We start from the raw sequence: 15,000 nt of genomic DNA, 5'->3' as shown, positions 1-15,000 counted from the left end.
ACATTATTTTGGCTGCAAAGTGGGGGACCAAGATAAAAGCTGGGCCCCTCATGTGTGTTGTGTAGCCTGTGTCAGGCTTCTCACTGTATGGGAGAAAGGTTCACGCTATATGCTTTTTGCCATCCCTGTGGTTTGGAGAGAACAAAAGATCATATTTCAGATTGCTACTTCTGCATTACATATATAAAAGGTATAACATCAACATCCAAGCATATTATAAAGTATCTTAATTTATCATCTGCTATGAGACCAGTACCTCACAGTCAAGACTTTCCTGTACTTGACCTTCCAAAACAAATGGAACTAAGTGATGATGAGTCAAGTGAGGAGGTTATGGAAAACGAAACAGAAGACATGCACACTCATCCAAATTGTTCTTCAAGTGTACCACATTTATTGAGTCAGGGAGATCTGAATGATTTTGTGCGGGATTTAAACTTGTCAATAAAGCAATTTGAACTTCTTGCTTCCAGGGTAAAGGGCTGGAATCTTCTCCAGAATAAATCCAAAGTTAGTTTTTATCGTAAGCGACATTGTGATTTTGAACGTTTTTTCTCACTTGAGGAGGTGTGGTGTTTTGCAATTATATCTATTCTGTTATGGAGGAACTTAACCATAAATATAACAAGAATGAGCGGCGCTTGATTACTGACTCTTCAAAAGTGAACCTGAAAGCTGTTTTGCTCTACAATGGAAATAAGTTTCCTTCTGTTCTTCTGGCCCATACAGCTAACATGAAGGAAACATATGAGAGTATAAAGCTTTTATTGCAAAAAATTAAGCATGAAGAATATAAATGGAATATCTGTGGTGACCTAAAGGTTGTGACAATTTTACATGGAATGTAGCTGAGATAAACAAAGTTTTATTGCTTTCTCTGTGAGTGGGACAGTCGGGATAAGAAAAATCATTATGAAAAGAATGTGTGGCCGTAACGATCTCTGACCCTAGGATGAAAGAATGTTGCCAATCCTCCTCTTGCTGATTCAGAGAAATTTTATCTGCCTCCTTTGCATATTAAGCTAGGGTTGATGAAAATTTTTGTCAAATGTGCGGATAGAACTGGCAAGGGATTCACATTATTTGAAAAATAAGTTTTCTAGAGTAAGTGACATGAAAATCAAAAAAGGTATTTTTGTTGGACCACAGATTTGGGAACTGATGAGAGACCAGAATTTTGATGAAGAACTCTTGAAAAAGCTGCATGGCTGTTATCTAAGAAAGTTTGGGCAGGGTTTTTGGTGAATCACAAAGCAAATATCTTTTTTTAAATCGTAAAAGAGCTACTGACATCCTACGAGGTCTTGGGGTGTAATATGAGCATAAAAATCCACTTCCTAGGCTCTCATTTGGACTTTTTTCACTTCAAATCTTGGCACCGTCAGGTATGAAGGGAAATGGAGCTCTTCAATGTTGGCTGATTACTGTTGGACACTAAAAAGGAATCTCCCAGAAGCAAAATACCCTCGAAAATCATACATTTCTACATTTTAAAATACCAGCCTCATTTATTAGTTATAATTGTTTAAAATTTGATATGCTATCACAAAAAAAAAAAAAGATATGCCTGATAGAAATATTCTGAAAACACATTTGAAATCAGCAAAAAAAAATTCAAGCAAGTTCACCTCCTTCTGTTTGTGGGACAGGTATTTTAATAAATTTTGTTGACCAGTGTTATTATTATTACTATTATTGTCATTATTACATTTAATATCATAATTATTATTACTATTATCATTATTATGATTATTATTACTACTATTATCAATTATTATTATTACCATTACTATTATTATTATTATTATCATCATTATTATTATCATTATTATTATTATTATTATTATTATTATTATTATTATTATTATTATTATTATTATTATTATTATTATTATTATTATTATTATTATTATTATTATTATTATTATTATTATTATTATTATTATTATTATTATTATTGTTATTATTGTTATTATTGTTATCATTATTATCACCATTTATCTATCTATCCATTTATACATTTATATTTATATTATATTTTAAGGAAAGTGAGAGTGGAAGAGGAAAATGGTTGGAAGTAGAGGGGTGCTGAGAGCTACTATAACATTGAATGAGAAAGAAAAGAAGGAATACCACCAGGAGAAACTGAGAGAGGCATGGGAGTTAGTGAGGGACTGAGGGGAGATAGGAGTAGAGGAAGAAAGTGTGTGCTTTAAGGAAAGTGTATAAAGATGGTAAGTGGGATGAGGAGGGTAGGAGGAAATAGAAGGAAGGGTATTGAATGGTGGGATGAGAAAGTGAAAGCGGTAGAAGAAGACGGAGAGCGAGCGTATGTGGATGGGTCTCATGACAGGTGGACTAGGGAAGCATATATGAGTGCAAGATAAAGAAAGGAGAAGCAAAACGCGATCACCTGTGTTTATGACCAAAACATAATTAGGACCACTGCATACGAGTTCGCTACGAGTTCTCACTTTCAGTGACGGTTACTAGAATTTGAAACCAATGTTTTTTCAATGTTATTAATCACAAGTGACTCTTGCCTTGAGGGTGCCAGACGAAATGAGGGCATACACTTGGGGAATCCAGCCAACTAGACTGTGTCTGCCCATGTGTCTGCCCGTGTGTCTGCCTGTGTGTGTGTGTGTGTGTGTGTGTGTGCGTGTGTGTGTGTGTGTGTGTGTGTGTGTGTGTGTGTGTGTGTGTGTGTGTGTGTGTGTGTGTGTGTGTGTGTGTGTGTGTGTGTGTGTGTGTGTGTGTATTTACCTAGTTGTATTTTACGGGAAGGGGAGCTATGCTCGTGGTGTCCCGTCTTCATATCTCATTTTATCTAAACTATTTTTAAATTCATGTATTGTTTTTGCCCACACCACTTTCTCATCTAACTTGTTCCAACTGTCTATTACTCTGTGTGTGTGTGTGTGTGTGTGTGTGTGTGTGTGTGTGTGTGTGTGTGTGTGTGTGTGTGTGTGTGTGTGTGTGTGTGTGTGTGTGTGTGTGTGTGTGTGTGTATTTACCTAGTTGTATTTTACGGGAAAGGGAGCTATGCTTGTGGTGTCCCGTCTTCATATCTCATTTTATCTAAACTGTTTTTAAATTCATGTATTGTTTTGGCACACACCACTTTCTCATCTAACTTGTTCCAACTGTCTATTACTCTGTGAGGAAAGCTGTTCTTTTTCACATCTCTTCTATAGCTGTCCTTCTTGATTTTCTTTCCGTGCCCTCTTGTATTTCTGTCATCCCATTTTATCAGATTCTATCAATAATTCCTATGCCTTTCATGATTCTGTAAATAGCTATCAAATCTCCTCTCTCTCTTCTTTGCTCTAGTGTCTGTAGTTCAAGTTTTGCTAGTCTCTCTTCATATGATAGTTTTGAGAGTGTTGGTGCCAGTTTTGTAATTGCTCTTTGTATTCTTTCAAGTTTTTTTTTATAATTTTTTTGTACTTGGTGACCACATCATTGCTGCATATTCCAATCTTGGTCTTATCAGAGTGATTAGAATTTTCTTCACCATTTCTTCATCCAGGTATGTAAATGCCACTTTGATTGTTCTTATCAAATTATAAGTTTCTCCAAAAATCTTATTTATATGTTTCTCAGGTGACATATTATTCATAACAATGACTCCCAGGTCCTTCTCATTTTCTACTTTTTTTTATTCCTTCTTCTCCCAATTTATATGATCCTGTTATTCTGTTTTTGCTTTTTCTAAATTCCATTATACTACACTTTTTAGTGTTGAACTCCATCTCCCACTTCCTACTCCATTCCCATACTTTATTTAGATCACTCTGTAGTGACTCACAATCTTCTTTCGTGTTCACTTTTTTTAATAGTTTTGCATCATCTGCAAAGAAGCTCATATAACTTTCAATTTCTTCATCCATATCATTAATATATATAGCAAACATTATTGGGGCCAGAACTGTTCCTTGTGGAACACCGCTTATTACGTCATCCCATTTTGAGTGTTTCTCTCTTATCACTACTCTCATTTTTCTTGCAAAAAGCATTCCATCCATTTAAGCAGTTTGCCCTGTATTCCTCCTTCAGTTTCTAATTTCTTAAGCAACTTCTTATGTGGTACTTTGTCAAAAGCTTTCTTTAGGTCTAGAAATGCACAATCAGCCCATCCATCTCTTTCTTGTATTATATCTATTAGCCTTGAATAGAAACATATTAAATTAGTGACGCATGATCGTCTTTGTCTGAATTGCCTTGTCTGAATTGCCTTGGATTTAGCACGCTGTTTTTTCTAAATATTTTACCCATTTACTTTTGATAATTCTTTCACAAATTTTTGCTATTGTACTTGTTAGAGAGACTGGTCTATAGTTGGTAGGGTCTTCTTTATTTCCTCCTTTATATATAGGTACTATATATACTTTTTTCCAATCTTCTGGAACTTTTCCTTCTTTCAAGGAACTATTTATTATGCTATGTATTTTGTCTGCCAGTTCATTTCTGCATTCTTTCAAAATCCAGTTTGCTATTTCATCTGGTCCATGCGATTTTCTAACATCAAGATTACTCAAGTGTTTCATTATTTCATTCTTTGTTACTTCTATTTCTTTCATAGGGGGGACTTTCTCCTTCCATTCGATCTCTTCCGGTTGTATATTCTCCCTTGTAAACACTGATTTAAAATGCCTGTTCATAATTTCCGCCATTTCTATTTCCTCTGTGTATTCAACTCCTCCTTGTCTTAGTTTCTCCAAATTTTGTTTGTTTTTCAGTTTGTTGTTTACAAATTTGTAGAATAGTTTTGGTTGATCTTTACATTTTTCTATGACATCTTTTTCATATTTTCTCTTTTCCTCTCTGCAGGCTTGTACATATTCATTTCTATAACAAGTATATATTTTCAATTTTTCAGGTCTTTTGTCTTTCTTCATTTTGTCCAAGCTTTATCTCTTTTGTCTTTTAACTCCCTACAACTTTTGTTGTACCAGCACTTTACATATTCTTTTTCTTGTGTGTGTGTGTGTGTCTGTGTGTGTGTGTGTGTGTGTGTGTGTGTGTGTGTGTGTGTGTGTGTGTGTGTGTGTGTGTGTGTGTGTGTGTGTGTGTGTGTGTGTGTGTGTGTGTGTGTGTGTGTGTGTGTGTGTGTGTGTGTGTGTGTGTGTGTGTGTGTGTGTGTGTGTGTTTTGGTGTGGTGGGGAGTCCGAATACTTTAACTCTTTCAAAGAGCTATTCGAACTACTGACCTACTATTTCGGCAGAATTCACCACCAATCAAAACTTTACTCGACCCTTCGTAACAACAAATTCCAACGGAAGTAAAAAGTAGCGTCCTTCAAAAGCCTCCTTCCTCCTCCACTCTCCCTTCTATCACAATGCCGTGGCAGCGGGAAAGGGTTTCCCTCGGCTGACAGAAATGACCACATGGCAATCAAAATAAATTTAAGTCATACTTCTGTCATAGGATGAATGGGTAAGATGATGAATCTCATGGGCTTTGGCTTCGGATGAAAGATGAGGGTAGGGCCTCATAAACTGAGGGTAGGGACTTGTGCTGCAGATGGTCTGATGAATGACAAACGACAAATTGACACTGGTGAGGGCAGGTTTAGGCTATCCCTGTTACTCCCTTATACTCTAAAGACACACTTGACCTACTGTGACGTCAAACATGTTTATTCACGTGAGGGCAGGACCTGGCCTGCAGCCGACGAGTCATCGGTACTTACCACGCCGATGGATGACGCCTGCCCCTCCCGGGCGAGCGAACAGAGTAGTAGTAGTAAACAAGTGAGCATAAAGGTGGTCGCGATGACGCCTCCACCGGCCGGCATCCTCCAGGGGCATGAGTACTGCAACGAGAAAAAGAAAGGAACACAGATGTTAAAGTAGGAAGAAATGTTCTTTGGGTAAGTCTAAATGCTAGTTCCTGCATGTCTCACTCAGTCATTAAAAAAAAATAATAATAATAAAGTGTCGATCAGTCTGGGAGTGAACTGAGCCAAGGTCGATCAATAACTGTCGCCGAACTCGACTCCTCCCGACCCTCCTCCCAGCAGCCTTTGACTTCACTGCTGCCAACTAAAATACAGCCAAAGTGTCGGGAAGGCGCACTGAAGGTATGACGAGGCCAAAGGAAAGGTGGAGTGGGAAAAGAGAACAGGAAAAAATATGAATAAAGGGAAGTGGTAGGCGCGTGTATGTTATTGTGGTTTGTAAAGTGTTGAGACCGCGAGATACAGTAAGATGATGGTGGGAATAAAGTTCAGGGTAAGGAAAAGAGAAAAAGAAGGCGAGATATGGCATAAGATTAACGTAAAGATAACAAGAAAAAGTTACAGGTCGGCAGGAACACCGAGGAAATTCAAGTTATTGCAACACCGCGCGCACGCGCGTGTGCGTGTATGTGTGCGTGCGTGTGCGTATGCATGGACTTGGATCACGTGTTGGACTCGTGATCGACAGCTATTTCCCTCCCGAAAGATAGCAATGTATGTGTGTGTGTGTGTGTGTGTGTGTGTGTGTGTGTGTGTGTGTGTGTGTGTGTGTGTGTGTGTGTGTGTGTGTGTGTGTGTGTGTGTGTGTGTGTGTGTCTGTGTGTGTGTGTGTGTAAATATGGGATGTATGCAATCCTAATTGTAATCTATTTGTACGAACCACTTAGTTTTATAGGATTGAGAGACAATAGATGAAGCAAGCAAGATGCATAAAAAATGGGAGCGTTTACAGAGAAAATTATGACAAAGATGAGTTTCATTGAGTTACAATGGGAATAAGGGGAGACAGTTATTGAATAAAGTGAGGAATACAGTAAACAGTATTGTAAGAAAGGGAAAGTAGGAAAAGACTGGTTTGCAAGATGGCACAGTAGCAAGAGGGTTGGATGATGCCGAAAGGTCAGCTGGTAAACTAGAATTCATTTCCGTAGATGTGACGAATGGCGAGGAAGTGCTCTGAGGCACCGCGTGTGAATACACAATACCTATCATATTATATTAGCTTCACCACAAACTCTCGGTGCATGAACGCGCATCCACAAATATAGACACACGTGCGCGCACAAATAAATGAAGACTCGTGGAAATTTGGGGTGTCATAGCTGCAGGAACTTCCCATGTGGACCATTCTGATACTAATGCAAGTCAAATAGTCGAAGAACTTGTTTCTCCAATCATTGGCCCTGTAGCAGCGTGCCAATGGATCCTTCTATGCAACCTCAATAAGGTGGAATGAATGTTAAAATGAATTATCTTACCGCTGCTCCTCTTGAGAATCCATTAACATGCGGAGATTACATGACTGCTTTTCATCGAGAGCTGAAAGCCGGTAATGGAATCCCTCTTCCTGCTAGACAACATAGAATCAGACCCACTCGTACTCAAAGAAGAACAACAACATTCTCTTTCCAGGAAGGTCTTTTGGAGGACCTAACCTGGACCGAATTACGACGTCTCTGCCTCTCCTCCCTCAGGACTTCCCCGAAAGACCTCGTAAGTACCCCCAATACCTGCTTACTCGCTATCCCGTTGACGTGAATCATAAGCTTGCTCTACAGTTCCCAGGAGTGCACTCGGCTCGGCGCTTCATCCAGAATGGTTCCCCCACCAACCGCATTGTTATTGTGTTGAGCCTCCCTGAGACACCCCCCGGCACCATTGCTTTCGACTTCCTCCCCCTTCTCCCCCCGTGCAAAGTCCAGAGGCTACATGACGACCTTCCCTGGTGCTACAGGTGCTGGGGTCACCTTTCCAGGTACTGCTCCGCCTCCCCCAAGTGTGCCTGGTGTGCCGCCGCCCATGAGTCCAGGGAATGTCCCGTCCGGAGTGCGGCCCCGCCCCCATCTGCGACTACTTCCACCTTTGAGCCTCCACCACAGCCGGACCCATCACAATGGAAGTGCCCCCGATGTCTACAGCCAGGTGTCAACGTCTGGCACGGCTGTACTCGGCGCAAGACCCAGACCAGTGGCCCCACCTCAGCCCCACCACCTCCTCCCCCCGGCCTGTCCACTCTGCTCCCTCCCTTCCTCAGCAAGACGCTGCCCTCCGTAAGGCCGTTGCGGCTCTTCAGGCGGCACTCGAGTACCGCTTTGCCTCCATTGATACCAGGATTGACAGCCTTGTCTCGGCCCAAGCTACTACTGCCGCCAGACTCTCCACTCTGGCGGAATCCCAACAAACCCTCGTCTCCTCCATCTCCACGCTTACCGAGAGAATGGATTCAATTGCAACTCGTCTCGACAAACTCTGTGAGTTGCATCCCAGTACTAGCCAGTCTTCCTCGAATCGTCCATCCTCCTCCACACTCCGGTCTCCTACCAGCAAGAGCAACGTTCGTAACTAACACTCACCTAGACCTTCTTACATGGAACATCAATGGTAATGGTATCACCAATCACAAAGAATACATACAGTTAAAAACATATGTATAATCTCACCACCTCTATGTCATTTTTTCCAGGAGGTGTTTCAAGGCCGACCCAACCCTGTACCACAGGCACCCTCACTTCCCAGGTATGTCCCCTACATTCATACGGAAAGGAACGGTCTTCTAACATACATACACAGTACACTGACACACCGTCTTCTGCGCTCCACTACTGACCTTGACGTAACATTCCAACTCTTCGAGATAGAAGTTGGGGATTTCAATGCTAAACATACTGCATTGGGAGATCGTTCTGGCACCTCTAACCGCCCTGGTGTTCTCCTGCTATCCTTCATCCGCCAATATCATCTAACCCGCTGGGATACACATTCCCGGGAAAGCACCCTGGACCACGTCCTCACCTCTGGCTTGGTGTCATCCCGTGTCCAGTGCTCCTCAGTACCTGCTTTGTTCTCAGATCATATTGCTCTTCTCTTCCATTATTCTCTTCCTACCATACCTACACCCCCTATCTCAGGCCTACGCCTCACTGTGGCCCCCAAATACTGCCCGACGTACATTTCATACATGACCTGCATACTACCTACCTTTGACTGTTCCTCCCCTGACCAGTTATACACCAGCCTTGTCTCCGCCACCCACGACTTTTACAGGCTTTACGTATCACGACCCCACCTCCAACGTCGCCCTTCTCCTCACTCGTGGTATCTAGACGCCCGACTTCAGGACGCGCAGGAAGAAGCGGAGCGTGTTGGACTCATGTTCCAGGCTGACCCATCTCCTGAGCTGCTTCATCGTTACCAGCAATCCAGGGACGATTTGACAGCCCTCCTGGAATGTGTGAGTACTGACTCCTGGAAGCGATTCACGGACAGAATTAATCACCAAACGAGTGTGGCCTCCATATGGCACTTTATCCGTAGAGTGATTAAGAGGAAGCCTGCTACTGCCCATCATCATTCCCCCGCCGTATTTGCCCAATAGCTCATCGGCACGTGGTCGGATCAGTTCACCCCTGCCAGCCTCCCTGCCCCCGTCCAAGATGCTCTCTCCTCCGGTGCTTTTGCTCGTGGACTCTGCTTAGTACATGCTTTGAAGAAACTGTACTGATCACTAAGGATGAGCTGCGACGTGCTCACTTGAGAGGTAAAGCCTCGTCCCCTGGAGATGATGGCATTACCTACAGTGTGCTACGTTTGCTGCACCGTGTACCCGGTAACCCCCTCCTTCGCCTCTACAATATGTGTCTTGGAGATGGATGTATCCTACGTGCCTGGACCACGAGTACAATAATCCCCATACCCAAGCCCGGTACAGCAAATTTCAGGCTCATCTCCCTTACATCCTGCTTTTGTTAAGTGTTGGAAAGAATCTTGCTCACTCGACTGATGTACCGACTACAAGATCACCTTTCTCCACGTCTCTTCGGCTTTTTACCCCAGCACAGCACCCATCACTGCCTCGTCGACTTATATTGTCGCCTCTCCCGTGACAGTGTAGTGGCATTTGTAGATCTAAAAAATGCGTTTGATGTAGCTAATCGGGACATTATTTTGGATCAATTAATTGATTTTGGGATTAAGGGTAATTTGTTACGGTGGATTAAGGGCTACCTCAGTAACCGGACCTCCCGTGTCTTCTTCAGCGGTGCCTACAGCTCCTCACGGGATTTTCATCTCGGCACTCCTCAAGGAGGGGTACTAAGTCCATTTCTTTTCAATATACTAATGCACCGTCTCCTCACGTCTTTGCCTACTGTTCCTGAAGTCACAATTACTTGCTATGCAGATGATTTGTGTGTTCACTCTACTTCCCCAACACACCTACAGCTCTTTCTTGCTTCTCTCTCCCAGGCTTCTGCTAACTGTGGCCTTATCGTTTCTCCACAGAAGAGCAGAATTTTCCCCTACCACCCTCCTGCCACGCTGCCAGTTCACGATTGGAGACTGCATCATCCCTCTAAGCTCCCAGTACTGCTACCTTGGTGCTCCAGTACGAATCTCAGAAGCTCTTCCTACCCGGCGTGAGCCTTATCCCGTAATTCGTGATCTGCTAGATCGTCTCCAGCTACAACTGGCCTTAGAACGTGTTGTACAGATAACATCCTCCATCACTGCTCCGCATCGCCTCTACATTGACGGATCGCTGCAGTCAGATGGTGCAGCTGGGGGGGTGGGGGCAGTCTTCTCGCCTGACATGCCACCACCGCCTCCTAAGGGTTGGATCGGCCGTCAGCTCCGTGATCACTCCAGTTCCACGTTGTGCGAACTGTACACCATTTTGGATGCTGTCATAATATGTGACTCTAAGCCTGCACTGCAGTCCCTCTCCGCTATTCACCCCACTCACCATTCTGTTGTACAACAAATCCTTTCATTTCTATCCCTACTGACTATCCGTGGTCTCTGCATCAAATTTATTTGGATTCCCTCTCATGTAGGCTTACACCATAATACCAAAGTGGACCGCCTAGCGAAGGAAGCCTGTCGACTACCCCGTCGTGGTGATGGACGTCCTCTCTCCCTGCCAAGTTACCTCACCAGGGTCCGCTCCGCTGCTCTTCTACCCGAGCAGCGTCGTCGGGACACCGAGAGCTTCAGTGTCACCATCACCCAAAATGAATCCGTCTGCCGCCTCAAATACACGTAGCGCCTCAGGGGACTTATGGTTCGTCGCCACAATGTTGTCTCGGCCCGACTGCGGCTAGGCTGTCCAACGTGGCAGGTCGCCGGGGTGGAGGGCGAGCCTATATTCACAAAATATCACCTATGCCACGCTCTACTGGCCAACACCATCGAATACTGCCTAGCGTGTCTCACTGTAAGACATCTACTGCCCCAGGGACTACCGTTGGATGCCATCTGTCATCATCTCCTATCACCAAATATTCTAGAAGATATTCTTGTCCGTTACCCCTGCTTTGGTGGGTTTTCATAATACCTGATGCCCTGCGTGGCATCTCTGACTTCTTCCCTTTTGAATGGATGTACAATACCCAGTGTCCTGTATTATGTTAATTACCTGCAATTCACGTGTTGTGTGTGTGTGTGTGTGTGTGTGTGTGTGTGTGTGTGTGTGTGTGTGTGTGTGTGTGTGTGTGTGTGTGTGTGTGTGTGTGTGTGTGTGTGTGTGTGTGTGTGTGTGTGTGTGTGTGTGTCTGGTGTGTGTGTGTGTGTATGTGTGTGTGTATGTGTGTGTGTGTGTGTGTGTGTGTGTGTGTGTGTGTGTGTGTGTGTGTGTGTGTGTGTGTGTGTGTGTGTGTGTGTGTGTGTGTGTGTGTGTGTGTGTGTGTGTGTGTGTGTGTGTGTGTGTGTGTGTGTATCCCAGTTACCTTCCTTCATTCATTATGAAAACCTCCCACCCCACTATATGACGCAGTTGCGGAATAAAAAAAACAACAACTGGTAGTATGTCAACCTTAGAACAAAAACAGGTGTTTTTCACGAATCTCTTGTTTTCGTATGAAGACGTAAACCTACTTTGGTCAACGTAACTATGCAGTTCGTGGGTATCACAACTGGTTGTTCCAACGACCGACTATCTCAGAAGCCGTCCGCACGTCTACCAAGAATTAATCTATTTTCAAGGTTAGTAGGAAATACATGATTTAACTTATTATGTATATGTTGTTGTTGTTGCGGAGAACTATATTAGAAGAAACATAGGAAGAGGTCGACAGTCTCTAGTTATCGCCTCGTGAAAATGGACGCCGTCCGATAGCAAAGGAGGTCAACAGCCAATCACGCTCATGCATAACGAGGTATCGATGATGGTCAAAAGTCGTTACAGAAATTTTGTTTTGAGGTACTTCACTTTGTGCTCGATGGTTTGTGTGTGGGTTGCGAAAGTGATGAATTCATTAAGTTTAACTACATTCTTTTACGCTAATTTATTTCAATATCCAATCGTTTATTACACGAGAGTATATTTTTAGAAGTGCACACCTACGCGATATAGCATTAGCAAATTAAATATAAATTTTGTAGATTATAATGCATCAATATAATAAGTACTTTTCTTGGCGGAAATCAATAACAGAAACATTGCTAAAAGCTTTGCACAAGCGAACAAAGTCGCATTGACTCTTTTACACGCCATCTTTGTTAGATTCGGAGCTCGAAGATAACAACGAACACCTTGACGACCTCTAGAATCACAGGTACCGCATTACTTAATGCAGGTTACGTTAGGTAGGTAGGTTAGATAGGTAGGTAGGGGTAGGTAGGTAGGTTAGAATATACGAATGTATCATACTTTAATTTCTTCGACCTCCGCATCTAACAAAACAAAGATGGTGTCTCCAGCAGTCGAAGCGCCCACGTTTATGTATAGCTTTTGTTTACCGTTATTAATTTCCGCCAAGAATAACGTAAATCAATTAAAAATCATTCAATTTTCTATGGCTCTACCGCGTAGGTGTGCACTTTTAAAACTTGTCTCCATTCTTTAGTTATTACATGTCCAGGACGACACGCCGCATCGTCCAGGTAGGTGAAATAGACAACGCGGACATGCACGCCCCAAACATACCTAACACATTCCTGCGAGGCGACGACGTACCTTGCATCATTTGTTCTTGCCAATGCCAGGCGAAAATGTACGCCCGAGGAAGAGGCCGCTAAGGAGGAAGGACGGGGTCTTGGTGACCTTAGCCAAGACAAAATGTGTCGGGTACGCCACTAGGAAGCCAGGTCAGAAAGCATAGACCCAGAAAATGCGCAGTAGGCACAACTACGCACACGTGCACACACACACGGACGAACTACAGGCTGGAACAGACATCTAGAACGAGCTCTGGAGTGCAGCGGTTTTTTTTCGATAAGTTCAAGGAAATACCAAGTTGGTATTAGGATATGGAGCTTTGTTTATTGAGTGACTGAAATGATAAAATGGGGTAATCTAGCTTAGTGATAAAAATATAAAATGGAGAATGATGAAGGAAGACAAAAATATAGTGAACCAACGAAGAGAAGACTGGATGTAAGCAGAGTTGAATCACCGTTAGGTGTCATCCCAAAAAAGAGTTGCAACATGGAAACGCCGAAGTCGAATCATGGGTATGAAAATATTGCATTTTCAGGGTTTGCAAAAGAAGGTGGAATACTAGGTAGAGGTATAGAATTGGAAAGGATATTCTAAGAAATCAGGAGATTACAGAATTAATAGATGAAATAATAGATCTGAAAGTTGAATACAGGGCAATGTATAAAGAAGTGAATGAGTTGAAAAGACGAAATGTTGAAACGAACAGAGAGTTTAATTATCTAAAAAAGGAATTAAACATAGTCAAATGTGAGAAGGAAAGAATGAAAAATAAATACACTAACATATATGAGGCTTTGAAAAAAAAGTAAAAGAACAAATATAAGTGGTGACCGAGAGAGTTGGAGAAACCATAAAAGAGACAGATATTCAAGAAATCAAAAAGCAATGGAAAGATGGAACAAGATAAACAAAAACTAACTTTTAAAGAAATAGTACAAGTGGAAGAAAATGCAAAAGAAATAGTCATTAAAGTAATTAAATAAAAATAAAATTAGGTCAGCGACACAATTGATGATAAAAAAGAAAAGCATAATGTAGCTAGATACCTCAGAGAAAAAGAGAAGAAAGAAGTGGCAAAAGGAATTCTGAGATAGAAGAGGAGGTGCAAGAAATGAAAAAGGAAATAGGGGAAGTGCATAGATGGGACTATTCCCTAAAGAAAAAAAAAACAATAAAAATTAAACTAAGATCTCAAATTATATCGGAAGTACTAGCAAAAACAGCGAAGTTGGGAAAAAGCGAAAATTACAAAAATATATATAGATAAAAAAAAATGAGAAGTAAAGCAAATGAAAGAAACGAGAGAAGAATAGAGACCGAAAAGAACGATTTTTTTTTAGAGAGAGAGAGAGAGTACCGGATCTGAGGTTGAGAAAATTGCATATATGTTAAAAAAAAATGGAGGATAAAGGAAAACAACAACAAAAGTAACGTATACCAACATAGATGGCATGATTTCAGTACTAAATGAATTACGACTATCTGGCAGAAGAGAAACCTGGTATAATGGGAATTGTAGAGACGAAATTAAAAGGTCCACAGCCACCAAATAATGTGGGGCAAGGTTTATAATCATTGGGTGAAAAATAGAGAGGAGAACCAGGGGGAGGAGTCATGTTTTTGACTAAAAAAGGCTTAAATGTGACAAAGATAACAGAAGAAAATAACAATGTGGAATTTATTATGATAAAAGTTGATAACAGTGACATCAAAAGTAGAAAATTTGTTGTTATGTGTGTGCCCCCAAAAACATATTCTTGGACGGAGAGTAACCATTCCAAAATGTTGGAAGACACAAAGCATGCATTAAATGAAATACTGAAAGGAGGAAACTTAGTAATTATGGGTGACTTTAACTCAAAAGAAATACTCGTGTGTTGGGAGATGACAGTGAAAGGTGGAGAGGACCTTTGGGGAAATATACTACTGGACATGACCATTGAATACACAATTGCTCAATTGTAAAAGAAAATACCAGATATAGAAATAATGAAAAACCGTCGAGACTTGACTTAACATTTACGTCAGAGCCTGAAATTGTGGATAATACGGAATACAAGACACCAATTGGGAAGAGTGACCACATACTAATCGAGTTCT

General features: G+C 41.9%; 1 protein-coding gene across 6 annotated transcripts in view; it reads right to left on the bottom strand.

Moving 5' to 3' along the window:
• The window catches only part of LOC143027304 (putative G-protein coupled receptor CG31760), a 552,124-nt gene that overhangs the window by 272,749 nt on the left and 264,375 nt on the right, over positions 1–15,000 (bottom strand). For all 6 annotated transcript variants that reach the window (XM_076188576.1, XM_076188582.1, XM_076188586.1 and 3 more), the window contains one exon: positions 5,697–5,819. In XM_076188576.1, the coding sequence (XP_076044691.1) occupies positions 5,697–5,819 (123 nt within the window). The remainder of the gene's footprint in view (positions 1–5,696; positions 5,820–15,000) is intronic.

Source organism: Oratosquilla oratoria, chromosome 1, assembly GCF_046742065.1.
Source record: "Oratosquilla oratoria isolate Oo_2021 chromosome 1, ASM4674206v1, whole genome shotgun sequence".
Taxonomy (NCBI): domain Eukaryota; kingdom Metazoa; phylum Arthropoda; class Malacostraca; order Stomatopoda; family Squillidae; genus Oratosquilla; species Oratosquilla oratoria.
The sequence above is the reverse complement of the archived record's forward strand: the minus strand, read 5'-3'. Positions and strand labels throughout refer to the sequence as shown.